We start from the raw sequence: 27778 nt of genomic DNA on the forward strand, positions 1-27778 counted from the left end.
GTTGTGGTATGTGGGTGATGCTGCTTCAGTAGTTTTCACCAAAACCACCCTGTCACCCTGGTCACATGACTGTATGTCGTATTTTCATGTGAGCACAAAAACACATACACACACACACACACTTCAACCCTTTTTTCCCCCCAATCTATATGCGCACTCTACTCTCTTTCTCATGGCCTCTTACACTGCATATACACACACCTGGCATTTTATCTTTGTCAGCATATTCTGGGTCCTTCAACTCCCTGCTGGGCTCTGAACTCCAGTGTCTCTTTGCATGGCAATCCCCTGAGCTGTGCCTGCCTTTATAACACACAGGTGAGGCACACTGGCAGTTTCATATGAATGTTAACCTCTATTTACTATATCTCCACACCAACTTTGCATCTTGCAGAATAAATACATTTGTGCTTGGAAAACTGGTTTTCTTGTAGAACTAGTTAGGCAGAGGCGCAGTGACATAGTGTCCTGGTGGCAGTCCAGGCTGGAGTCAGGACACTCTTTCCCCAGGCAAGGACACCAAGACCTGGCTCTCCGTCTCCATCACTCAGCTTGTCCTCCTGGAGCTACGTGGCCAGACTGCTCATCACCCCACACCCCCCACCCCCGTTCTTCATATGCATGGATTTGCATAAAACAAAGACATGGCTCTGCCTGCAATGTCTGCCATGGTTGAAACTGCTAAGATCGGGATCAACCAGACCACACTGTACGCAGCCCCTACAAGCTCAGCCGGCAGGTTGTCAGAGCACAACATCACTATAGTGCATGGCAGGCGAACTGAGATTTACGAGGCTGCGTAAGATAGACACCCTCATGGTTTTCCACTTTAATTCGTTTAACATCCGTTCCCATGGCATTGTTTATATTCGACACCCCTTAGCAGTGAGCAGAGGGCATCTAATTCACAGTGATGACTTGGGAGGAGAATCAGAGCACTTAAAACACTTCATCTAAAGATGATTTGTCCTTGTCTTCCCTGATGGCTTTTGTCCTGCTTCCCCTCCTAAAGTTAAGTGGATCTGGAGAAAGGCCAGCTACTGATCCCGCTCCTCACTTAGAGACAATCAAGTAAATAACAGCAGATACAAATACATGTATGAATGCACACACACACACACACACACACACACACACACACACACACACACACACACACACACACACACACACACACACACACACACACACACACATACACATATATATTCTGCAAGCACTGTTTCACTCTTATGTGTCATGACTAAGCACATCACAGGTATTTACTTTGAAACAATCAGTCGAATCATTACAGGAACATTTGGGTTTGCAATATATGTTTGTCCAGTTTCCCCTTTCTCACTGCAAATTGATTTCAAGCCTAGAATCTCATTCTTCACTCTTTGTCTCTGCTGTTGTATGAGGAAAAAAGCAAAACCCAAACATATAATTATTTATATTTGAATGAGTGACTATAATCTGCTGGTTGTCCTAATCAGGGAAGAAGGATGAAGGATGTTGCTCTAAACTCAATACTTCATGTGCTGTGTGATTTTTCTTATCTGTGGATTTTAAATACAATATGATAATGGATACAATACCCTGCAAAGTTATTGCACTGGGGAGATAGATGTGATGTAGAGCGATATTGCGAACATTAGGAAGGTGTTAGCAATGTATAAGAGCTGACAAGCTACAATACATTATGTATCCATTAGAAAATGCTTACAAATATGCATTATGTATTAAAATACTCAGTAGCATATGTGGTGACTATTTCCTCTATTTAATGTGACTGTCTGATATTAATGAATATGGATTTCATAGTGCAATTCAATAGTGTAGCTGTGTTCGATAATATGCACACAGCTGTAATATTTTTCTAAAGAAATAATATTTTGTGAACTCTACAAATCTGATTTCACTTGCTGTTATTAAGCAGAAATTAAAATTAAAAAAATATTTTGAAAAGCCCAAAGATATCATATGTTTACCTCAAGAATCCTCGGGCACGGAGGGATGGTGCTTGAAATCACAGATGGAGAAATTTTCTTGATGACCTAAAGAAGCAGAAAAGATTGGACAGACGTATCAGATCAGATAAATTAATATAAGCGGAAATATGCACGGTGTCACCTTTTCTCCCTCTTCTGTCTCCTCTGTCTGCGTCACCCTGTCAGACACACATACTCACACGAAGACCCACACAAACAATCACAAAGAAACAAGTAGACTCATTCTGAGCGAGATTCACTCTCACCTTGTCTCTCTGGTGAAATACACTACATGTATCATAGTAAGCATTTGATGCTGGGGGAATTGTAAAAATTTACATGCAAATAGATTCTACAGGCGGAACCCATGCATCAAAACACTGTAAGCACAAGAGACAAAACTAAAATATCTAAGCGTACAGAGTGCCATCACACAGACAAGGCAAAATGTTTGGGGTCTTTTTTTTTGCCAAGGCCTTTATTCCTTCTCATTTCATTCAGTTGGATAATTAATTGTTCTGATGTTGCAGGAATCATCCAGAAAATAAAAAGGAGGAGGATAAAGTTTGCTTTCCCAGCTACCTTGTGACTGAAACTTCCATAAGTACACCGATAAAACAAAACATAAGTGAGCATTTTGCTCTAGAGAGGTCCAGATGCAGTTATTCATATCCCCTATAAATGTGGCTACCCAAGTGAAAACATTAGCTTAGCTCTTAGCTCCCTGTGAAGACTCCAAGCCGGGTCCCTTTAAAGTGCTTGGAAAATGACAGCAGTGGAAGTAATTTGCCCATACACTGCCGTGAAGGAAATTTTAAATCACTGGATTTTCAAATAAATGCCTCATAGAACCAGCATAAAAGCAGTGAGGCAGCTGTTATGATGACAGATGTTACAAAAAAAAAATCAAAAGGCTGCTAACTGTGCTTAATTGCGCTCAGTAACCAATCAACTCATGAGTGCATATCACCTGTTAGATATATAAATTATTTTGTTTATGTCTCAGGTATGTTTTATTTAACCTGCCATTCTGAACTATTATACTATTAAAAGAATACTGTCAATGTAAAAATACATATACTGACATATTACTTAGACTTATATAAATGACTAAATCTCACTTAGATCTGTATGCCGTGTGTATCACTTTTCATTCAGCTCCTCATTTCATAATAACCTACTTTCAAAGTTACACCCGAGGAACCAAAGGAATGGATCTGATGTCTTAAAAAAACATAACATTTGTGGGCTGAAGAGTGATTTCATTCACATAACCGAATTTTTTATTAGGAGAACTTTTACAAACATATGACAGTTTGAAAGACTGTTTGCCTCACTTTTTCTGTTACTCTGTCACCTTTTGCTTCAGCACGGCTGCATTTATTTAAGTCACAGGCTCTTGGTTTGGGTCCATTTACAGACATATAAAATTACCCCAGCAAATCCCTACCACCTCATTACCAACATAACCTGCAGCCAGTCTTTCAAGGACGACTCTCTAATGACACCACATGTATCAGCTTAATGTCTATTTGAAGCAAGCTTTCTGCCACAAAAGAAAGAAAGAAACGTACAGACACCACAGACAGCAAAACATATAAAATAAGTTATGATTCCTGGCATTTATTTATTCCCAGTGAATTGCACTATTCCTCTCTTATACACTCTGAAGTCAGAACAATGTTTCTTTTTTTTTGTTGTTGTCTCTGTACTTGGATAGACCATTCACAGATGTGGCTGCCACCTGGTTGTGTTGAGACACCTGACTGCTGTTGCTGCACATCCTCTCTTGCATTCTTCTGTCTGCGGTGGTGTTTTTTTCAGAACCAAACTCATATACATAATTTTCTAACGATAAAAAAACAAAAGCGCAAGATGACTGTGGTCTTATGATGGCTTCCAAACATGTTTAGGAATATGACAAGTGCCCAGAGATGCTTCAACCCTACAAACATAGAAACATGGAAAGAATAAAAATGAAAGAAGGAGGGAGTGTGGTAAATTTCATGCAAAGGTAGGAGGAACAAGCAAGTGTAAAAATTCAAAGAAAAAAAAAATGCAGCTCCTTTTTCCAGTTTTGGATTCGTTGCACAATGACAGAGAATAAATCGCTGTCATTTAAAAAATATAGTTGAAACTTGGTACTTCTGATATTTTGTGAGTCTTTATTAACCCCAGTTGTGTAAAACGTGACTGAAAGCCACAGCTTAACACACCCACTCTGAGTCAGTGGATATTTAACAGGAGGCACAATGAATTTACCCTAAATTCCACTGGCTTCTTTGTTTTGCAACACCCACAATAAAATGCTTGAAGGAAGTGGGTGTGAGAACAAAATTAAATGTTCATCGTGTGTGCCACAAACATTACAAGGCTCAGAGTGACTCACAGGCAGCTCAGTTAAGTGAGGTTAAAAAAAAAAAAATAAAAAATAGAATAAATGGCAGTGTGAAAATAAACCCACGAGGCTTCAGTCAAGTGCCCCTGCCCTTTACAGTTGTCCTGCACCCTGGATTTAAACACCTTTTCTTCATGCTATTGTGATCTGAGAGAAAGGGTGTAATTCAAATGTTATAATATTGTTTTCACAGTAAAAAAATTGTCTAATATTTGTTTTATTTTGTTAAAATTAAAAAAAATTAAAAACTGATGCTATAAGAGTGTGAAGACAGTAGTGAAATACAGGCTGTTAGTAAATTAAAAAAAAAATGGCAGTGAGTCGTTCTGAATTTACTGGGTACTGTGCCATGTCGGATGTGTGCATGTACATCTCATTCAGTCGGTTCTGGGCAGGGGAAATGAGTATGAGTTCCCCAGGGCAGGGATTACTCTAATGACTTTGAGAACAGCCTTGTGCACTGTAACTTTTGACCTCTGCTCATCCTCTTTGACAAAAAGACAACAAGAGAAATACACATACATGCACACATACACACGGACTCATGCATTTACACCTACACACACATATAGGACATACAGAGTCAAATACAAACAGCAAGAAAAAGATCCTCTCCAGTCATTCCTCGGGCACTTTCTAAAGCCTGTAAGAATTCAAACCCCTAGCCAGCTCTTATTTTTGGTTCTGTCAACTGGTGTACTGATACTTAACTGAACATTGTGCTGCATCTTATGCTGTCAACCTGCATAGCACCAGCATTCCACATGAGTGCCTCGCTGGAAGATCGATCATTTTATCACTTGCATAACCACTGCGCACGGGCACCACAGATATAAGAGGAAACATCTTTTTAGAAATTAGATCTGTCTTCGCAAAAATGCCATTTAGCTCGGGGGACTCAAGTATTATTTGAGTCACACAAATTCCATGAAAGAGAGAAACACAAGTTAACACTGCTCTGCAAGAAAAGACTGGGGCAAAATCTGTGCGTTTGCTTTTGTGTTGTTGGTGAGTGTGTTTTCATGTCTAGTATGCGTGTGGTGAGTGTGTTTAAGTACATGGGCATTAAAGGTCTAAATGATCTGTTCCAATGAGGAAACAATCAAAATAAAGAAGTTTAAGAGTCTTATAAAGTAGTCCTAAGAAAAAAAAAAAGCATATTTTCATTTTTTACATGCCACTCAAAACACATCAAAAAAACCCTCCACCACACTAAAGCACGGCCATGAGAGAAGCAGAGAATAGACTCTTAAGTAAAGAGGAAATTATTTCCTCTTTGAAATGGCAAATGCAAAAACATGTCCCTTAAATAAGGGGAAAAGCAAATGATTATCCTCTCTAAAGTCACTTCATACATTGTTGTGGTTAATGCGACATATCATGCTATAACAGTGCTACTGCTTTAGATGTAATTAGATAAATTGAAGACGAAGGAGAACGGCTTGGCTGTAAATTGCATGGTGTGTACATGCTAAGACCCAACACTGGCACAGCTGCACAGAGCTACACTCACGATTTATCATCTTTACATCGCAGGAGCCAGTGGCCCACACCACTATTAATCATCAGCAAAATCATTTAATTCAGCCCAAGCCTGACTATTGTCTCAGCTTCTCCAACACTCTGGGCAAATCAGCCACCACAGCAGCAGTGCACACCTCAGATGTTGGGTTAAAACTGTCTTCCTCTCTCTCTCTCTCTCTTGCGCTCCCTTTCTCTGTTTTTTGATGAGCTGTGTAGCACATCATCAGTGGTAGATGATGCAGAAGCTTACTTTTTTGTAAATTTAACATGTATGAAATTTATAACGGCAAAGAGTACTAGCAGTTGATTACTTAGTGCTTTTATGAAAGGCGTCCTTTGTGCATGTCCGTTGGACACCCGTAATCTGTGGCTAAACTGCGAAACAGATGACAAATCAGAAACTGTCGTGTTTCCACAAAGTGTATTCTGGCACATTGGTCTTCCTGTTTCAACAAACAAGTTGTTCCGGATGCCCACAAGCTTATTCCGTGAACTTAAAAAAGAACTTTTCCTCTTGTCTTTCTGAAAAGTGTCAGGTTTAGTTCATGCACAATTGCAGCGCCAAAGTTATGTTAAAAGAATTCAACATACAATGTAAAAACACCAAATGAAATGCAAGGCTGGATACAGCAGTATGGAGACTCTTCTGCTAACCACAGTGGCTGACATAAATTGGCACCTTCTCCAGCGCCCCCTGACATGCCTGACATGGCTGTGCCCTCATTGCACCCCCTCTCCCACAGCGTGTCTGCTTCAGGCCAACATCCAGACCCACTGACAAACAGGATAGAGCTGGGCAAGACTAAGAAAGACAAATGATGACATGCTAATGACAGTGAGCGCAGAGTGTCCGAAAAACACAGTAAGCAGGCATACCAGATAAGTCAGCAAAGAATGTGAAAAAAGGGTAAATGGAGGGTACAAATATAGAACATGCACCGTGCATGGCCAACACAAATCCACAGAGTTTTCATTATTACATACTGCCATTTAAAGGAACGCACACACACACACATTCAGATTCACACCTAAGTTCAACGACATGCTTGTATACTCCCACACAATTAGCACTTAGGCAAGCACACATATACACAAAGAGAAAGCCTCACACACATCCACTGATCACAGTTCACAATTTACAGTAAAATTAACAGGATGCACATATCAGAAATAAAAGCAAAGTGGACTTCTGTAAATAAAAGTGAGGATGGAATTCATGGACTGAGATGCAAACATAATGTTTCTGATACGTAATTATTTGATTATCAAGATAGAATAATGTAGGAGTTTAAATACGAAATGTCAGCAGGTAAGGTCTGTGTCTCAGTTTTAGGATCATCATAATAATGAATATGTTTTTATTTGGTGTTAATTCGGGTATTGTAAAGAAAAATATGTCTTTATGATACAATAGAGTGTCAGAGCAGAAATATTCAGTTAGCTGTGGGCCAATGTGAGCATTATTATTACTGTCAGAATTCATTAACTTGTTTGTAATAAAGGACTTGCATCACCACATTTTTAGGTGCAACATTCATGCCTGAGAATGGTTAAACTGTCAGCCTGAGCTGCTTCTCTTAATGGTTCAACTAACTCCTTATGTTTCAGGTTCTTTCAGAGTGGTCTAAGCAGCTCTTCAGGCAGAAACACATTAAAAGGGGCAACAAGAGCTGCTATAAACAGTGTCAAAATGTAGTGCAGAAATATGGGATGACATGTTTTCTAGTTTCATTTCTGTGTGTTTCAGTCACAAACAACAAAGAGTCTCAGGACAAGTCAAAAGAAAAGTGAGAAACTTATTGAAGACAGTTACATACATTTATTGCATATCATTTAATTGTATGAAATGAAAAACGAGCACATATGAACATCACATATGGTTAGTGAATGAAATAATTTTGCACAGCAAAATATATATAGATATATTATATGTAAAATGAAAGATTAATTAACATATTTTCAAGATTTATTGGCGAATGGTACTCCCCCCTTTCATACATGCAGGGTTACACTCCCTGACGATCTAATAATGTCCGGACATTATAGATTATAATAATTAGTTATTGCTTTGCAAATTTTTACGTTTATTTCAGAGAAAACAACAGTATCTCCTGAACTAATGCTGATATCTCAAAACGTTACGACTAAGTCGTAAACGCATGTCAAATCTATAGAGGTGGACAGCTAATTTCCCCTTAACTTCCACATGACACCAGGCGAGATTTTTTTTTTTTTTTTTTTAGTGCATTTCTGTTCAGAATGTCAGTTCAATCAAGAAACACATTTTCAAAAGCATGGCAATTTACTTAGACTTCGGCTGTGAGAATTATCTTCTCCAAATATACTTTTTCTTTTAATAGTTATTTAAAATATAATAATAAAACGTGTGGGGGACACCAGATCTCTCACACTTCGGTTCATAGCACATGCTGCAAAAGCGCTGTTTATGCACTGCACAATACTGCTCACTCTATAAATTGGAGCCGAGCCAATTTCTCTAAATCAATGTTAAAAAATAGTTTTGGGCAGCAATCTCATTATTAATTACCCTAGAAATCTATATGACATAAGCTGTAGCACATGATATCTTTTGCAACTTAGATTATAAAACTTTGTCCTTAAATTACGCTTTAAAAATTATTCAAATGATGACAAATACACAATGGAATATATTTAAATAACAACATACGCTTAGCAACAGACTAAACTTCCAGGAAATGGATTGGTAAGCTCCTTCATAGTGAAGTCTCCTTTTTTTTTTCCCCTCCCAGGGTCCCCGCCGATAAACTTCCATCAGGAATGCCAGCGCATTCACTGCAGTCTTATGACAGCCGATGGTGGTGCACTTCAACACAGCTGAAATGCACCACTACAGGGGGTGGGAAGTCCTGTCACTTTTTTGTCGCTGTCCCAAAAAAGTGAGGAGGCCTAAATGAAGTATGAGTGCCATGCTGGAGTCATCCGACAGAAAAGGACATCTTCAAGCACAGAAGAAAAAAAAAACAAAAAAAAAAACCATACATGTCCAGCATGCAGGGCAGTTCAACAACACATCTCTTTAAAACAATGAAGAGTTTGTAATGAACATAGTCTTTTGTTGCTCCACACAATAACAAGCAAACGCATGAGATGAGGTGGCGTCAAACGGCAGGCTCGCAATCCTCCAAGTTTGGCAGACAAAAAAGAAAAAAAAACAAAAAAGGAGAAAGAAAGAAAAAAAAGCCAAAACATATTGTCGATGGATGCACTTTTGATAAGAATCTATACATTGAATCAAAAGTAAAATGATGAAAAAAGGGGCAAGTTGATGAACTTCAAAGGAGTATACTTAGTGCATGCACACTTGGTATACTGCGGCATAAAGTTGATCAACTTTCAGGTATCAAACACTGCAAATCTAATGAACAGAGATGAAAAAAATCTTGACAGACAAACTATGTGTAATATATTCAGTATGACTGCAAAAAGTAGAAAGTTTTCTCAATATGCCTCTCCTAGATTAAAAAATGCGGACAACAAAGCCCTCCAAATCTGCAACAGTGGTAGACTTGAGGGAACCTGTTCTAAAAAAATATATAAAATTAAAAAAAAATTCAAAACGTTGACAAATTAGTTCTTGATCTAGGCATATAGCGGTCTTTGCGTCAAGTAATAATTAAAAAAAAAAAGAAAGAAAAAAGAAAAAAGTTTCATAATTAAAACTTTTTAAGCGGGGTGAGTTACTCATCTGATATAGTTTTATTTCGCGATAATGTCGAAACTCACATGAAAAACTCCGGAGATGAAGGGTTGTTGTCACTGCTGGATCCATTTTCTCTGAAGCCGTTGCTGATGAGCTTCTCATACTTTTCTTTGTACGCGTCCCTCTCCCGGACCAGCCTGGAGATCTCCTGCTTTAGGTGCTCGACCTGCTGCAGGAGTTGCGTCTTCTCTCCCTCCAGGACGTGCCGCTGCTGAACCCGCTTGAACCGGCAGGACTGCGCGTAGCCTCTGTTCTTTAGGGTCCTCCTCTTCTGTTTCAATCTGATCACTTCTTCTTTGCTGACCCCCCGTAGCTGCCGGTTGAGCTCCCGCACTGACATGGTCACCAGCTGCTCATCTGTGAACCGCTCATCCAAGCGCATGTGTGGGTGATTTGTCCCAGAAGAGCCGTTGGACTGGACGCCTGGTGCCTGGTGGTGGCTGCTGCTGTGGTGGTGATGATGGTGGTGGTGGTGTTGCGCTCCGTTCTGAGCAGCTGCCGCAGCAATTACTGCCGACACCACCGCCGCGGCGGACCCCATCTCTTCCCCGGCCATAGTGCTTCCTGCTCCGGCTGCGCCAGCAAACTGCTGGCCCCTGGCATAGCCATCGAAAGACTGGAGCTGGTGACTGCTGTTGATCAGCGCCTCGACTGCGTCTTCGGGGCTGAAGCCCAGCGCCTCTGGATTCAGCTGCTGTTGATAACCGGACATCCAGTAGAAATCCTCAATGTGTGTCTTCTGCTCGCTCCCCGAGCCCGGACTGGGCGCCGAGAAGCTTGGGGAAGGGGGCACCGAGCTGCAAGGCGTGCTCATCGGGGTGGAAGACAAGGATCCCCCGGCGATAAGGCGACTGCACTGGTTGATGTTGCGATCGGGCTCCACCGGCTCCTTTTTCACTTCAAACTTCATCAGATCGAAGTCATTAACATATTCCATGGCCAGGGGACTGGTGGGCAGGTCGGAGTTGCTCATTGCCAGCTCTGATGCCATCCTCTTGCTGCTGACAGTCCTCCAAATGGGGTGAAGAGCAGCTGTCAAACTGGGTTGGTTGGGAAGAACGTGAGCCAGTTTGATTTTTACGCGTTTGTCTTGAAACTGAAAAATTAGGTTTTCAGCGTCCTTTTTGCAGCCGCGGACTTGCAGGCGTGTGAGAGTAGAGTTTCTTTGCAGAGTCTATTGCACTGACACACCAGTGCCGCGCGTACGAGTAGCGGAGTCCTTTTTCAGCATGTGAAATTCGGCGGTTTTGGATTTCAAACATTTAACACTTTACGGTTTCTTCATGAATACATTGCGCACGCGGAGAAGGAAACACACCGAAAGTAAGGGAGTAAAAGCTCACTTGCACGTTATAAGCCACTGACTGGTGGGGCGATTTTTTAGTGGGATCACACAGCAGATGAGTTTAAGCGGTCTAGCCGCTCTGACGTCAGGCTTAAAATGGGAAATTGACTCGGACGATGAGCCAATAGGGTCGCACACTCTGAGAGCTAATTAACATATTAGTAGCCCAGTGAAACAAAACTTTTACCCACTGTCAATCGCCACCAGCTGACTGTCAGTCGAGACAGATTCTTTTGCGCTTCTCATCGTAATTTTGATTCTAATTTTGAGTTATTTATTTATTTATTTATTTTCAAAGCATAAGTTGCAAGTGGAACGAAGGAGCGCCTGCATGGTCTGAATTCATTACTCATGGGAGTTGTTAACACATGGCATATAGAAAAAAAGGCGAGAAAAGCACACAAAATAGCTCTTATGCAGTTCAGATAACCCTTTATATAATTGGTTGTATTTTCAGACAAAATCTAAACCTTATGCGGAAAAAAACAAATAAAAAGAACTTCAAATTACTAATGGCAATGTCTAGTATTTATCTAAATACATAGCACAGTTAACATGTAGAAACGATTCTGTATTAACTAGATATAAAACAAAAGTGGAATATATGAACGAAGCTGAGTAGTCACTTGATCAAAAGAAAAAAAGAAATATATATATATTTATATGAAAGGCGGATTGAAGAGGTTGTCATGTTTTTGCACATCATTATAAAACTCAACACTGCCACCTTTTGGGCATGCCAGTGCAAGGGATTCCCTCCCATCCAATCCACACGTTTTTCAAAGAGAACAAAAGTTGAATGAAACATATGCTGTTTACAAAACACACACGCACATACACGGTCAGTGTGTCGTTTTCTTAATTTAATTTGGGAAAATACACCAGCACTCCTGAATTTCAAACAACTTACATAAGGAGGTCGATTTTGTATTTTATGGAAGAAGTCATATCAGAGGAAGTGAATGTGAGTGAACCCGTTGCCCAGTGCAAACTAATATTCTGTCTCACAGCCATAAAAAAAAAAAAAAAAATCACTTTATCTGAGTACTGGCCCAGGCGTTGTTTTAGCAGTTATATAAACCAGTCTTGTACATTGCACTTTATCTCAGTTCAGAGGTCTCCTACATTTAATTGACTTGTGTACAGCATTAACACGAGTCAGTCTTGGTAATCCAACTTCCTATAGCACCCTAAAACCTGTCCAGTTAGGTGGTTATAGTGTCTTTACCCCAGTAGATTAAGCATTACTTTATTTTTTTGTCAGAATAAGTAGTAAGGGCTGTATACCCTGAAGTTTCAGTCTCCTATTACTATATTGGCAAAATGCAATTAACTAATGACTAATAGCAGCATACTCAAGAATAATGCAATTTGTTACGGAAATTATGATGCAAGCTATAACTAAGGCCCTATCCTACTGGCCAGTAAGAGTGTTGATTTCTTTTGTGGCCTACTTTGACATGGTGCTGACAAATAACCATTTCTTTCCTGTGACAAAAGCCTATAATCATAGTCTGTTTTCCACTCGCTCTCCAAGTGTATGATCTCATCCTTGAAACGATGTGTATTTTTAGATTTTTGAATGCATCCTACTTAATGATACGTCAAACTAGACATCTCCATTCTGCCAAAAGCTGTGGAAGATGATCCTGATAATAAACCAGATATTTTCATAACCATGGGCAGTTCAACACTTTGCTATGGTTGACCAAAACTGTAGCTCAGGTTATGTCTTTCACTTTTCTAAGTTTTAAATGTAGCGGGGGGAGGGGGGGGGGGACTCTTTTCCTGTCTCTCTGTTTTGTGGGACTCACGTTCTTATATATTCAGTACAAGAACAAACTTTCAAATACTTTGTCTCTTGTTGATTAAAAGTAAAAAAGTAAAAACATCATCATTGCAGTTACCAAACATTTTATTAAAGGGTAAGTGGATTTGTATGGTAATGCAGTACTACATATGGCTCAAATAAAATTCAAACAAAACCCTATTGTTTCCATTTCCATTCTGTTGCCTTGTCATCTGTTTGGGCTTACCTGTTCACAGGAAGGCACAGCAGTGGCCCGTTCCCCGGGGTATGGCCACAGCAGAGTGAGACTAATATACAAACGAAGGGAGAGCTCATTAGTCATGACAGAAGAAAGTGGTGGACCTAATTTAGCTGCTTTTGTGCCTTTGAAGTTATTGATGATGCAGAGCTGAGAGAGATCTACATGGAGAGAGATCAGTATATGCTGTGAAGAGAGCCTATCAAACCAGAAAGAAAGAAGTTCATGGGATGAGATGGAACAGCAATGTGAGGTTGTCTTACAAAGATGTGAAACCACTATCATTAAATAGGTCACTTCTTTTTTTTTTTTCCATTCAGACTTTTCGGCAATTTGTAAATCTGGAAGATTTTTGAAACCACAGCAGCCACATGAAACCAAAGAGTGCAATTTGTTAGAATGCTGTACAAAATATGGTGCTGTAGTCATTAGTGTTCACTGGGTTTCAGTGGCTTCCCAAAGTTAAGAATTGTGAGGCATGACTTCACAATGTTACATCTATACATATTCACTTTCATTGTGGCTTAAACACATTTTATTTAAACTGGAGTGTTGTGGCTCACTAATGACATGTCATCATTTCATTCAAAACTTCTTTCAGCCACTCCATTATTTGTGAGGAATTGCCACAACGGATGGCTCCACATATTTGATTTGGCATAGATTTTTACACCTTCCTGACACAACCCTCCTTGACATTTGTGTCCCCTCCCAGCTTGAGCCAGGGATCTTTCAGGTGTTAGGGAAGTGTGTTAAACACTGCATTATGGAGCCAAGGGCTTAGGGTTGTCCTACTATGAAACTTAGCATTTGAGGGGCCTTTTGTTGACTTTATGAGTCCACTTCACATATGTCTGGAGACCCTGCTGAAGGAAATGCCCACAAGGCATGAAAATGTTAACGACAGTGTAATTACACATTGTGAAAAATAGAAATATTTACATTAACCAGCACTATCTACTGTATGTCCACTTGTCTGTCTCTTGACGAAAGACCGATGACTTCAAAATGTTATCTTGATTCAACAGAAGAGTTTTACTTCAACATATCTACAATATTAAAAATGCCTTTAGTAAGATGAGGGATCAAATGTACTGCTCTTTTACTTCTACACACAACCTCTGTTGTGTGACTCCTTGTCTAAAGTGCCGCTGCAAAGTGCAGTAGTTGTAGCCTCAGAAGAACTTCAGCATTACCATGAAGGCTGTCGTTTAAGTTGGTCTTTTGCTGTTATCTCTCATTCTGGTTTGCTATAAAGGCAATTGAGTGGTAAGATCAGAGGTCAGTAAGTTGTTTTCTCTGTGTGTGTATGAGTGTGTGTATGTGTGGTGGTTAGGGGTTGTTCAGTTCCAGGCAGGGCTTGATAAGGCCATTTAATCATCCTCTTTGCATTCCTGCACGTTTGTAAGTTGCCCCTGACCAGAGACTGTTATTGTGTCCATGTTGGCACTCATGAATACCTGAAAGCCGATAGCACCTGCTACCATGCAGGAAATTTAGTTTTTAAAAAAAGAGTTAAACAGGCTCTCAACTGACAAAAAACATACTGCGCATTACTATAAATGCAACATGTAACATGAAGAAGACAGAAAAGCAACCCATGCTTCACATCTTTACCAATGAGATGAGCTGTTATTGCTCTGTTGTAATGCAATTTCATCAACAGTTTACTGAGAACAACAAAGCTGGAATATCAATTTTCACTGCACCAACAGAATGTGGGCACAGCCATGTCACAATTACCTTAATCCATTAGTCAGAAGAAGGGTGAGGCTGCAGAGGGTGTGATAGAGGACAGAGAAGACAAAACAAGGTCAGCATGAGAGCAGATTTGTAGTCTGAGGTGGAGTTTGGTTGGCCGCTCTGGCACTGATGAAAAATATTTCATAGCCTACAGCTAGTGGGTTACATGTAAGCAGAGAACTCTGGTGTCTGAACCTGAGTTAGTATCAGTTCTGTGGCTTGATGGCAAGGAACCAGCAGTAAACCAGTGAATGTGTTACAGTACTGTGAACAGCAGAGTCGCACATGTTTTCTAGACTGTCTCAGTGTCACACGACCCAGAGATGACACAGAGTTTTGAGGTTTCATCTCTCATATTTCATTGCCTTCCCCTTCCAGCTGAATATTTGTCAGGTTCAGTGACACGGTTGCTAATTAATATTATGTGGCCAGTAAATGTATGCTATTCTCTTCACCCCATGCAAAGTAATCGAAGAAGACTGGTCAATATTGTACAAGAGTTGGCAGAGTGGTTTGCATATTAGCCATAATTACATTCCCATGAACATAATGTATTGGTTTACTGTCATGTGTAAGGTTAATGTGTATCACAGTTAAATGATATATTAACTGTGGATAGCTTTCCAGGGTTATCTCCTTTGGACGTCCTCAACGATTTCACACGACTTGGACTTTGAACTTTAACTCCGCGTGTAAATGTGTGGTGTGCCTGCGATGCTTGAGTGTGTCCCTTTACCTGTGCAATTTGCTATTGCATGTCCTTATGTGATCATGTTGATACATGGCTTTCTGTGAGTGTGTGTGTGTGTTTAAGTTTTGATTTGGCTAAACGTTTCTACCATATCTAAGCTAAGGTATACTTCATACTTCATATGATCATTTTAGGCCATTGTGAGAAATGAAAACAATTCTGAGTGCCATATTTTGTATTTAGAAAAAAAAATGAATATGAAACATATTGACTTAATTGTTTGTTTTACTGTTTTAGAATCAGGTAGCTGGTGTTTTTGTATGCACTGGTGAGCAATATGTATTAGGTGCAATATGGCAGTTCAGTGATAAGTGCTATAAGTAAACATGATGCAAAGCTACTATTTCTCAATACAGGCTACAAACATTTCATGCTGCAAATATGTTGCAACATATTGTATCATGATGTATAATTTTGCATCTGCGCAGAGCCAAGAGGAATTGCAGCACTGTTCAGGGGACTTGTTGCTTTCTACAGAAGCTTCTGGAAAGTTGCCAGCTTCTGCGTCCTCCTGTGTGTTTTTCACAAATGCAAAAAGCTAAATAGAGCAGATATCCACAATAAATATCAGAGAGCAAAAAATTCTTTGTTTTCTTAGCTAAAATATATTTTGATACCTTTTCCCACTGTCATTCTTGTTAAGCAGATGATTGTGGTAGTATAATAATTACTATTAATAATATAATACCATCAAATGTTATACTTTTCAACGTGACTCAACACAAGTGCTTTAGTCTTAGTTTAACACTTAGAAATTTCCTGATTTATGTTATTTTTCCCATTCATTTGTCACCTCTTACATGGTCATTACAGTAAACGTAATGAGACTATCTCTTTATTGTGTTCAACACAGTATTTGTCAAATATGCCAATACAGACCATTGACTTAGTGAAGACAAACAGTCTGCTTACAACAAACAACAGTTTGATAAGACACACTGCGTTTTTAGAAGAACTCTCAAATGCAGTGCGTTATTGGTACATAAATCTAATGCTTCTCATATACAGGTGTGGGCAGCAGCTTCGTTTTTAAGCTTGTGAGACAGACGACCACTCAGTGATGAAATTTGTGTGCATATTTGTGAACGGGTGATAAGGATGGTTCTTCTATCCAAATAAATCCACACAAGCAGAAGCAACCTATCCCTGAATGCATGCGGGCGTATACGAATGCAAAGAGAGGCGCACACCCATGCGCATGCTCAAGCCTAATGAGAGATTTTCTGACCTTTCTTTATACACCCCTGGAGAATATTGATGAATCCCCTTTTAAAAATAACTCTCGCTTGTAGGGTCATTAAATGATTTACAGTTATATCAGAAACACATAATTATTGCATTTATTATGTTGGACTGTACAGGGCTGGTCCATTGTGGTAGGAGGTGGTCCTTTTAACACACAATACGAACAATTAAAAGTTTATTTTCTGTGAATACACGCAACACTTATGCTCCACTCTGAAGGGAGCACCACCAGAAAACACCTTACAGCCTTTAGAGTGGTGCATTAGCTGCTGTAAAGCTGAACCTGTGGACTTTATAATGAATTGTCTGATTAACCAAAGAAAGCCTATTGCAAAAGAAAGAAAGAGTACAAAGTGTTATTATGGGCTTTCCCTCATCATATTTAACTTTTTCCATAATATCCTGTAATGTTAAAACTCTGGTCCTGGATTTTAGCCATGTCTAATCATAGGATTTGCAATGACATTTAAGCCTTTTATTATCATACATTCTAAACCTGTAATAGGGAAACCTTTGTCACAGTGAAACGTGAGTAGATGAGTTTTGTCCTTCTCAGATCATTCCTATTACCCATGTCAAATCAGACATAATCTAACACAGTGAGCAAAGTAACTGCAGGTAATGTCACATTTGCTCTTGTGGCAAAAAGACTGATTGTGACATTGAAACTGCGAGGTTGCACTAATCATCTCTGACCTGCGAGTGCACACCACCTGCTTTAGAGAGTTACCAATATTATTAGAGCTGTTGCATGTTTAAATCCTGCAGTCTTGATCTTTTCCTAGTAATATCTTCTCAATTGTTAACGTTGCTAAGCTGGTTAAAAGTCATCTGACTGTGATTGTGAACAAGGCCGTTCAAATACTCCCACTGGGTGAGGCGCTTAACGTTCATTTGAGCTCTGCGTTGAACACAGCATTAAAAACCCAACTGAAGGCCAAATGACGATGATTTAAATGAACTCATTTGAAGAACATTTAATTACCATTGGAGCGTAATTGAATGTTTCTCTGAAGTGCTGAGTGATTCCTAATGAAATGGGAAGATACTGACGAGGCTTAACACAGAGGCTGATAGTCAGGCCCATTCTCAGCTTACAGGACTGATAAAAAGATCAGAGAAGCACGTTGTGAATAAATAAATCCATCACTGCTAAATGATCCTAAAAAATGCACAGAACAATGCTGAGTCAAAGGCCTGCTGCTCCTCAAAATATATGTTTTAGTTAATTTCAAAAGTGTGTTTTAATAGTCAATTTTAATGAAGATTTTAGTATAGAGATTGATGAGTGTGGACACGCATACAAAAGAGGAATAGGTAAGCAGAAGATGAGAGAATATTTACAGGGCAGGTGGGCTGTTTGGCCTGTAAAAGTCCCTTCCTCTAGACACATGTTAAACTAAGGCAAAAATTTCATAACCTTTGGAAATTGCTATATTGTGATATCCTCACACCGGCACCATCCATTGTAAAGAGTCTTCCTTCTCTATTCTTTAAGAGTGTATTTGTACATGAAAGACACAGTGTATGAAAGTAAATAATTGTTAGTCTTTACGAGTGGCAGAAGCAGTAGCTGCTTTCCCTGTGACCCTCTCAGTGTCTTGAAACTTCAAAGACAAAAAAATAAAAAAGAACTCTATCTTTTAATTTCAAAAGCAAAAAGTTAAACAAAAATACAGGCATAATATATCTTTATTTTTCTTTTTTTTTAAATGGCCCTTGTTGTTTCCTACAGTTTGAGCTTCATCTTCTATCTGAGTAGAGTTTTTTTTGAAAAACCTGGTTGTAGTTTGTCAAAATACAGCTTGTATTTGGAATGGGGCATCAACATAAAGCAAACAGGAGCTGGTTAGTTAAATGTTGATGTCGTTTTATGGGTTAAATCCAGAGTATACAAGCCAGCAGTGTGTATCGTGAGAGCATTTCCTGGGCTTGTCTGACAGAGGCACAGAGGGAGATAGGCAGAGAGATTGAGTGAGAGAAAAACAGAGAGATAAAGCGATAGATCACCATTGCACAATGCATACATTTATACCTCTTGGCAGCTAAACTGATAAAAGTTCACATTGCTTTCTTGCAATCAACACATGATGATAATTCAGTCAATGTGGTGATTAGTGTGTCAAAACATCTCTTTGTATCCAGGCATACACACACACACACACATACACACACATACACACACACACACACACACACACACACACACACACACACACACACACACACACACACACACACACACACACACACGACAAATGCAGGTATCTCTGTATGAGGTAAAATGCATGTCGCAGACTTATCACCAAATGCTGTTTGGTATCCTGAACAATACATGCGTTGTATTTTTGGCTTTTGAGACAACCAACTTTTAGACAAAAACTTACTACACAAACTATGTATTTATTATTATTGTTATTGCATAAGAGTGAAGAATTGCTAAGGATTTATTTTTGTCTGAGACGTGATGAAAGTGAACATTATTATCTCAGCCGCTTGGAGCCTGGCCATCTATTGATCCACTGTAGACTGCTGTACCCCACGCAAAGAATGAAAGAAGGGAAATTTAGAGTATGACATACACAATGATAGCATATTAGGAGTAGTTTGAATAAGCTTTATAAGTATGAGTACACAACAACAACTCAATAAAAGAATGACAACTCAAAAAAGGACACCTAACTGTGAGGCACTAATGACTGATAATGTTCAGCAGAGGTCAAAAGCACTTGACACCATTATTTCTGTACTGTAGTGAAAGCCAGTACCTCTGTGGTAGCTTCAAAATAGAATCTCAAAAGTTGTATTACATGACAGGTCTGAATTTGGTGTGCAACTTCATCAGGTATTTCTTCAGCAGTAGTATGACAAATCCTTATTATATTATCAATGTGTGGACTAACATATTTAAAGTTTGCATATCCATTGACTTGTCATACATAAATATATACACCTAGATGTTGCATGTGGACTTTTAAGATGTGTTTCTGCTGCTGCCACATGACTATGGTCTCGGACCTAACCCAATTTTAAATGCCAGATTTCTGTGGGATTTCATGTTCTAATGAAACAAATGCTAAAACAGAGCAACAGGTGACACTTTATTTGTGTTATGGATATTTAATTTGATATGTCACAATAAGTAATTCTTCTCTGAAGTTATTTTTGAGTGACTCTCCTGATAATTAAGCTAATACTGGCTTATGTCATGTAAAGAAAAACGGATGAAAATTTCAAATCATGTAGTTTATCAGAAATATGTGAAAATTATATTTGTCAATTTGCGATGCCACTGCATGTGTCATTGTATTAAGTATACCTAAATTCTCTAAGTTATCTCTCTGAATGTTAATAACACTAATATCTGAATTGTGGCTACAAACACCCAGCTGTTAGCCTATAATTAGCTAGGACCCAGCTGTCCTAGCTAATTATAGGCCAATCTCCAACCTTCCTTTTCTCTCAAAGATTCTTGAAAGAGTAGTTGTAAAACAGCTAACTGATCATCTGCAGAGGAACGGTTTATTTTAAGAGTTTCAGTCAGGTTTCAGAATTCATCACAGTACAGAAACAGCATTAGTGAAGGTTACAAATGATCTTCTTAGAGCCTCTGACAGTGGACTCATCTCTGTACTTGTCCTGTTGGACCTCAGTGCAGCTTTTGATACTGTTGACCATAACATTTTATTACAGAGATTAGAGCTTGCTATAGGTATTAAAGGTACTGCACTGCAGTGGTTTGAATCATATTTATCTCATAGACTCCAATTTGTTCATGTAAATGGGGAGTCTTCTTCACACACTAAGGTTAATTATGGAGTTCCACAGGGTTCTGTGCTAGGACCAATTTTATTTACATTATACATGCTTCCCTTAGGCAGTATTATTAGAAAGCACTGCATCAATTTTCATTGTTACGCAGATGATACTCAGCTTTACCTATCAATGAAGCCAGATGACACACATCAATTAGTTAAACTGCAGGAATGTCTTAAAGATATTAAGGCCTGGATGACCTCTAATTTCCTGCTTCTAAATTCAGATAAAACTGAAATTCTTGTTCTCGGCCCCACAAATCTTAGAAACATGGTGTCTAACCAGATACTTACTCTGGATGGCATTACTTTGGCCTCCAGTAACACTGTGAGAAATCTTGGAGTCATTTTTGACCAGGATATGTCCTTCAATGCACATATTAAACAAATATGTAGTACCGCTTTTTTGCATTTGCGCAATATTTCTAAAATAAGAAACATCCTTTCTCAGAGTGATGCTGAAAAGCTACGTAATTCATGCATTTATTACTTCTAGGGTGGACTATTGTAATTCATTATTATCAGGCTGTCCTAAACGCTCCCTGAAAAGCCTTCAGGTGATCCAAAGTGCTGCAGCTAGAGTACTGACAGGGACTAGAAAGAGAGAGCAGATTTCTCCCATATTGGCTTCTCTTCATTGGCTCCCTGTTAAATCTAGAATAGAATTTAAAATTCTTCTCCTCACATACAAGGTCTTGAATAATCAGGCACCATCTTATCTCAAAGACCTTATAGTACCATATCACCCCAATAGAGCACTTCGCTCTCAGACTGCTGGCTTACTTGTGGTTCCTAGGATACTTAAGAGTAGAATGGGAGGCAGAGCCTTCAGCTTTCAGGCGCCTCTTCTGTGGGACCAGCTCCCAGCTTGGATTCGGGAGACAGACACCCTCTCTATTTTTAAGATTAGGCTTAAAACTTTCCTTTATGATAAAGCTTATAGTTAGGGCTGGATCAGGTGAGCCTGAACCATCCCTTAGTTATGCTGCTATAGGCCTAGTCTGCTGGGGGGTTCCCATAATGCACTGTTTCTCATTCACCTTATTTACTTTGTTTATACTCCACTCTGCATTTAATCATTAATTGATATTAATCTCTGGCTCTCTTCCACAGCATGTCTTTCTCTCCCCTCAGCCCAACCGGTCGCGGCAGATGGCTGCCCCTCCCTGAGCCTGGTTCTGCTGGAGGTTTCTTCCTGTTAAAAGGGAGTTTTTCCTTTCCACTGTCGCCAAGTGCTGCTCATAGGGGGTCGTTTTGACTGTTGGGTTTTCTCTGTATTTTTGTAGGGTCTTTACCCACAATACAAAGCGCCTTGAGGCGACAGTTTGTTGTGATTTGGCGCTATATAAATAAAATTGAATTGAATTGAATTGAAACATTTAGTTACATAGCATTCAGATGGATTTGTTTTGTGTATTTTGTGTGTATCCCCAACAGATACAGTTTGAAGACATTCCCTGTCCACAGTGCTGAACAGTGGAGACTAAATTACCGGTCTGCAGCTCTCTTTCAAAGCCAGACAGGGCAGGACAGACAACTAAATGAATGGAGTAATCCCATCAGTTTTTAAACTGTGGAATCGGTACATTGCTAAAAATCAGTTGCTGAAGTTTCTGCTCATAATATTTGAGATATATTTCAGTCTAGGTTTTGCCAGATGCACTCTACTGAAACAGTTCTTTTTAGAGTTTCAAATGATATTCCAGTGTGTAGAGATGCAGGTGAATATTCAGTCCTTGTACTCTTGGATCTCTCAGCTGCCTTTGAAACAGTTGATCCTGATTGAGAAACTTTGGGTGGGCATCTCTGGGTCAGCTCTTGTGTCCTTTCCTGCTACTTTATCTTTTGGTGTGTCCCAAGGTTCAGTCCTAGGACCTCTCCTGGTTCCTTTATAAGTGTTCCCACTTAGACACATAGCAAATCATTTTGAAGACATTTCATACCACTCTTATGCAGATAATGTTCAGTTGTACATGTCTTTCAAACCTCAGAATGTAGCGAAATCATCTGTTCTTCAAATGTGCATACACTTTATAAAGATGTGGATTGCAACAAATTATTGGCCTTTAAATACACACGAAAACTTGGAGTTCTGATTTGTGCCCCTTACAGCTTTGTTCCCACAGTAATTGAAAATCTTGGAAACTTTTCATCTTCACTTTTTCCCACTGTGACAAAAATGGATGTTACCTTTAATCAGGCATTCAGCTGTCTTATACAATCTTATCAACTGTGGAACATTGCCCATATTAAATAAATTGCGTCTCAAAGTGAAATGGAAATAATAATACAGGCCTTGATTTCATCACACTTTGATTATTGTAATTCATTATTCCTCTGCCTGAGCAAATCATCCCTGGATTGCTTACAAATGATTAAGTATGCTGCAGCGATGCTGCTCACCAGATCCCCTAAAAGGTTAGATGTGACACAGATTCTTTCTTTCACTGGATCCCCACAAAGTTCACAGTTCAATTTAAAATTTTGATGATCACTTTCAGAGCCTTCTGTGATCAGATGCCTTCATAGAGTACCTTAAAAAAACAATAAAAAACAAAAAGTAACTAAAGACTCACCTGTGCTGGCTTGCCATTATGTACTGTAGTTTTATATATTTATACCTTCTGACTTGTTGTATCTTGTTCTGTCTTGTAAAGCACTTTGTGCGTTTTGTTCTTGAAAAGACATTCACGCATCAAGAGGCCTCCCTCAGAACAATATGGCAGCCACAGTAACGCATGGTTCCAAAGAGAACACACGCACACACACACACACACACACACACACACACACACACACACACACACACACACACACACACACACACACACACACACACACACACACTAAAACTATACTATGCATTTTGTACTGTCAAATGCCTAGCTTGCCTAATACTCAAGCTAGGCATGGTTGTTGTACGCTCCAGCTTGTCAGAGCAGTAAATCAGTTGTCTTTCTGTGTTAGATGCACTTCCCATGGCAACATAGGAACTAAATTGGCTAATAAAAGCTCATGAACTAAATTGTAGTTTGTGACTCCAGAGCTCTGTCATTGGAGTGCACATAGACAATGACACCCAGTAGTCCAAGCACATCCTCTAACCAGACTGACATTCCAAGCTGCAATTACAGCACAGGGCCCACCAATCCAGACCAAAACACCTACTCACAAAAACAATGGCATAACTGTTCACACACAAGGGCAACCCTCATTACTCTGTCCACGTTTCCCCTCTGCTCCTGGTCCAATCTTGTTATTAATCTTAACTCATTCATTAGAAGAATCCTCAGTCATTGCATGCTCTCACATTAATGTAAAGGCCATGACAACAAGCCCTGGCAGTGTGTTTGCTGTCAAGCCAGGCTCAATAGCAATTAATGTTGTTTCCAAATTCATCTATGATTTTTCCAGAGCTCTGCATTTGCGGGACTTTGTTTTCCTTTGGTTTTGTTAAGTACCAACATAGATAACACAGTGCACATCTGTCTAGTCAGAGCAAAATCAGGGGTCCTTCTTGTTATAAAGTATCACGTCACGCAATATACATTATGCAACCAAAGTGACTACGACCCTGTGCTACATCATTTAACACAATTCAGACAATTCAAGGTTCTGTCACCTCTTAATTATTTCATAATCTCTCATTTGAAAAGTAAAAATTCCTCTTGTGAAAAATCAAAAAGGAACAAAAATAAAAAATTAGAAAATCAATTGCACAAAAGTGAATGCACCTCTGATTACAGACACACAAGTAAGGGAAATTGTGATCACTGAAATAAAATTGAATATGTCCATGATTTCCAGTTAAGATAATTTCATGAAGATGCTTATATAATGACCTGTGAGCAGTAGTTGTATGGGATGTGTCTAACCTTGTGACTGCATCTGGGCTCCACAAAAAAGGAATTCTCTGAGCAACTGAAAAATCTGATTGTGAAACTTCACAAAGACAAATTCACGTGGTGTCCGGCATGTTTGGCATGTGCCTGGCAAAATCTGCTGAAGTGAAAGCATAGTCCTGCAAGTGAAGCAGGGATGTGACAGTATGACAATATGGTGATGCATATGGAGTGCAAAAGGTGTTCGGAAGATAAAATTTATTGATGGCACCACGAATGCCTGTGGATAATTCCAATATTTTGGCTGATGAGACGAGTCCGACTCTCCAAAGGTCTGACAGAAGAGCAATATTCCATCATGATAACGATCTAAAGCACACTGCCAAAATCACACAGAGGCTTTCTAAAGAAGAAATAAGTGAAAACTATGACCTGGCCAAGTATGCTACGTGACTTGAATCAAATATAACACTTTTAACACTAGAAAGAAATATAGAGCAACATGTATGTGTCAGTCTTCTCCACCAAAGAGCAGCTGTATTTAAAAAAAAACGAAATCTCTGCAAATCTCTTCTCCATAAATCAGTACACTGGTATCTAAATGTACCGTGATAAACAAAAATAGAGAGAGCTATCTGAGTGTCAGTAATTAAAGGTTTGTTGACTTCCTATCATGGTGCCTGTACTATTTAAATAGTAAATCAAAATGATTAGTTTTTAATTTTACATAGGAGCAAATACTTACTGTTAATCTTAGAGGAAACAGAATTAGTCCAAGGTGATATAATGTTCAGGCATCTGCACGGGGGTGTATTCACTACTTTTGTTTACTATATAAAATGTAGAGTATATGAACACAAGTGTAACTGCTTTGTCCAGGTAAAACATATTTGATATAACCCTGTTTCCAAAAAAATCTGGGGCACTGTGTAAAATAGAATATATATTGTATTGAACAAATTGACAATATCAAATTTTAAAACTTCTTTAATGCAGTTATTTCTTTTCTATTTAAATTTTACACACTGTCTGTTTTTTAAATTTTATTTTGGAAAAGGGTTGTTGGTACTTAGTCTCCTTTTCCTGACATATTTTGTTAATTTTCTCAGTTTCTTTAAGGCACATAAACCCCAAAAAAGTTAATGCTGTCCAAATGCTTGTATTTCATATTACGCCCATTATTCACACCAAGTAATTATGTGTTAATGGCCTGCTCTGCAATTTTGTGGGCAAAATCTGGTTTGTTATTCAGTGTGAGATGAAATATTCCAGATGTAATGGAAATAGCTTTAGCCCTACTTCAGTCTTTAGAAATGTTTTTTGTACTATTTCTCTTAAAACCAGACTCAGTGGTGCTAGAGACTGTATCTTATGGACACTAGTTTCACAGAATATTGATTTATTAAGCTCCTCCGATCAATACTGATCGATGAGTAAAATGATTTGGCAAGTGTTCAGCCACAAACAAAGTGAAAAATGCTATAAAACAAACATGTATCCCACTCTTTGAGTTAAATTGCACCATAAATCAATGGAAGAAGTTTTGTTTGCCATGAGCGTGTTTTTTGGTGGCTGCTTTTCACACCATCAGCAGCAAAGCTTGCTGCTAGGTCGCGTATGAACCTAGTCTTGTGCAACACTCCCTCAATAGGACATTTGTTCACCATCTGTGACTGCTGCTCCCACTCCATGCAGAGTTGAAGTGAAGACGCAGTACTGCTCACTCTATTACAAGGCAGAATATGCAGCCACTGGATTTTCCTTAACTTTCTCTCTTCCATAGAAAATGCAAAATAAAAACTATAAATGCACTCAGTTTATGACAGTGAACTGCCAGCTTTCTCTGGGATCACGAAATTGTAGTCATTGTATAAATCAAATCTGTTTTATTTATCACAAAGACCCCTGAGTAGAAAAGTGTGTTTTGATGACAGCTATGTGTTTCCTGCTTCACCCCATTCAGGCCGCAGTTGGCTGTTAAAGACATTAGTGCGGGCTGGAAATATTGCAAGAGTGCCAGTTAGACTCACACGTCCACACAGACCTCATAGAAAAACCTCAGCTACAGACTGCAGGAGAACGGATGCATTCAAGACCACTACATTTTATATGCATGCAATTGTGATTTAATGCCCAGCGGAGTATCTTGATTTAGTCTGCAGGATTTGGAAACATAATGTACAAAAGGACAGTGGGTTTTGAATTTATGCTGTGAAGGATTTTCAGTAATGCAGTACAAGCTAAAAAAAAAAAAAAGAGCATTTGAACTTATTTTACCAGAACTTAGAATTCTGTCCACTAGAATATTTCTCTCAAGTCATGTTATCAGAAAAGAATAACTGGATTTTTTTTTTTTTTTTATGAATAGTTACAAATCAACCCTATGACTCAGGCTTTTAACAGCTTCAAATCAAAGAGCTGATGCAGCATCCGCACATTCACACATGTCCAATCTACACTGTGCCATTGTCCAGCACTGTGGGATCTCTCAGTTCTTTTCTTCTTCTCCTCTTTTGTTTGGTCAAGTGGGGGCCACAGCTTTGGCTTTGTCTGTGTAGGTGGAGTGTTGAGAAATTCAACTGGCTAAAACTGCCTAGTAACAGTTTGTTCTACACCAATTGGAAGCCATACTGAAAATGAGCATGTAACTTATCATGGACCTGTTGGATTTATATGCTTAAAAAAGAGAAAGAAAGAAAACATGATGTAATCATACAACGTGAAGTCCATCATCAGCACTGAGCGATTGGAAAAAAAAATCTAAGGCTTATGTACAGTTGTGTTTTAAAGGCTGTGCAAGAATTTCTAAGTCTATAAAGTGTCATATATGTCATACATGCTAAAAATTGAATAAGCAAAGCAAAAAACAAAACAAACAAACAAAACAAAAAAACCCAAAAGTGCTTCAATATATTGATTTGGTGATTATTTGAGTTTAGTTGCATGGTTTGACTTTTGTGTAAAACAAAGAAACAAAGAAACGAGAACACTAACTCTTCACAGTTGGAGGAATTTTCCTGTTCATATTAGTCATAAATTTAATTTCCCAAAATCTGTCCTCATACCTTTGTGTATCGGTGTTGAGCTCAGTTAACCTTTGCTGAAGCCTATTCTTGATCAGAATTGCCAAAGGAAGAGTTATGGATTCTAAACTCTACGGTGCCAGTTTTTCTATCATTACAAGTTCTAAATAAATTCTAAACTCTCAAAGAACTCCCCTGAACCAGATGTGCTTGAATCAGCTTTCAAAAAACAGACCTGAACCAAATGGTACCCGAGGACTGTCGAACCCGAGGATAATTAGATCTGAAATTGCGGTAAACCCAAACAGACCCAATTAAAGAACACTAAA

The 27778-nt window shown here is 39.0% G+C and overlaps 1 protein-coding gene across 1 annotated transcript in view; it reads right to left on the reverse strand.

Annotated features, from left to right (window-relative positions):
- mafa (MAF bZIP transcription factor a) overlaps positions 1–11016 on the reverse strand; it is a 69418-nt gene extending 58402 nt beyond the window's left edge. Inside the window, exons 1-2 of the mRNA XM_030757816.1 lie at positions 9661–11016; positions 1974–2039 (exon numbers count right to left, since the gene is read on the reverse strand). Of these exons, the coding sequence (XP_030613676.1) occupies positions 2012–2039; positions 9661–10628 (996 nt within the window). The 5' untranslated portion in view covers positions 10629–11016 and the 3' untranslated portion in view covers positions 1974–2011. The remainder of the gene's footprint in view (positions 1–1973; positions 2040–9660) is intronic.
- Positions 11017–27778: the final 16762 nt, after the last annotated feature.

The sequence above is a fragment of the Archocentrus centrarchus genome, chromosome 3 (assembly GCF_007364275.1).
Source record: "Archocentrus centrarchus isolate MPI-CPG fArcCen1 chromosome 3, fArcCen1, whole genome shotgun sequence".
NCBI lineage: Eukaryota > Metazoa > Chordata > Actinopteri > Cichliformes > Cichlidae > Archocentrus > Archocentrus centrarchus.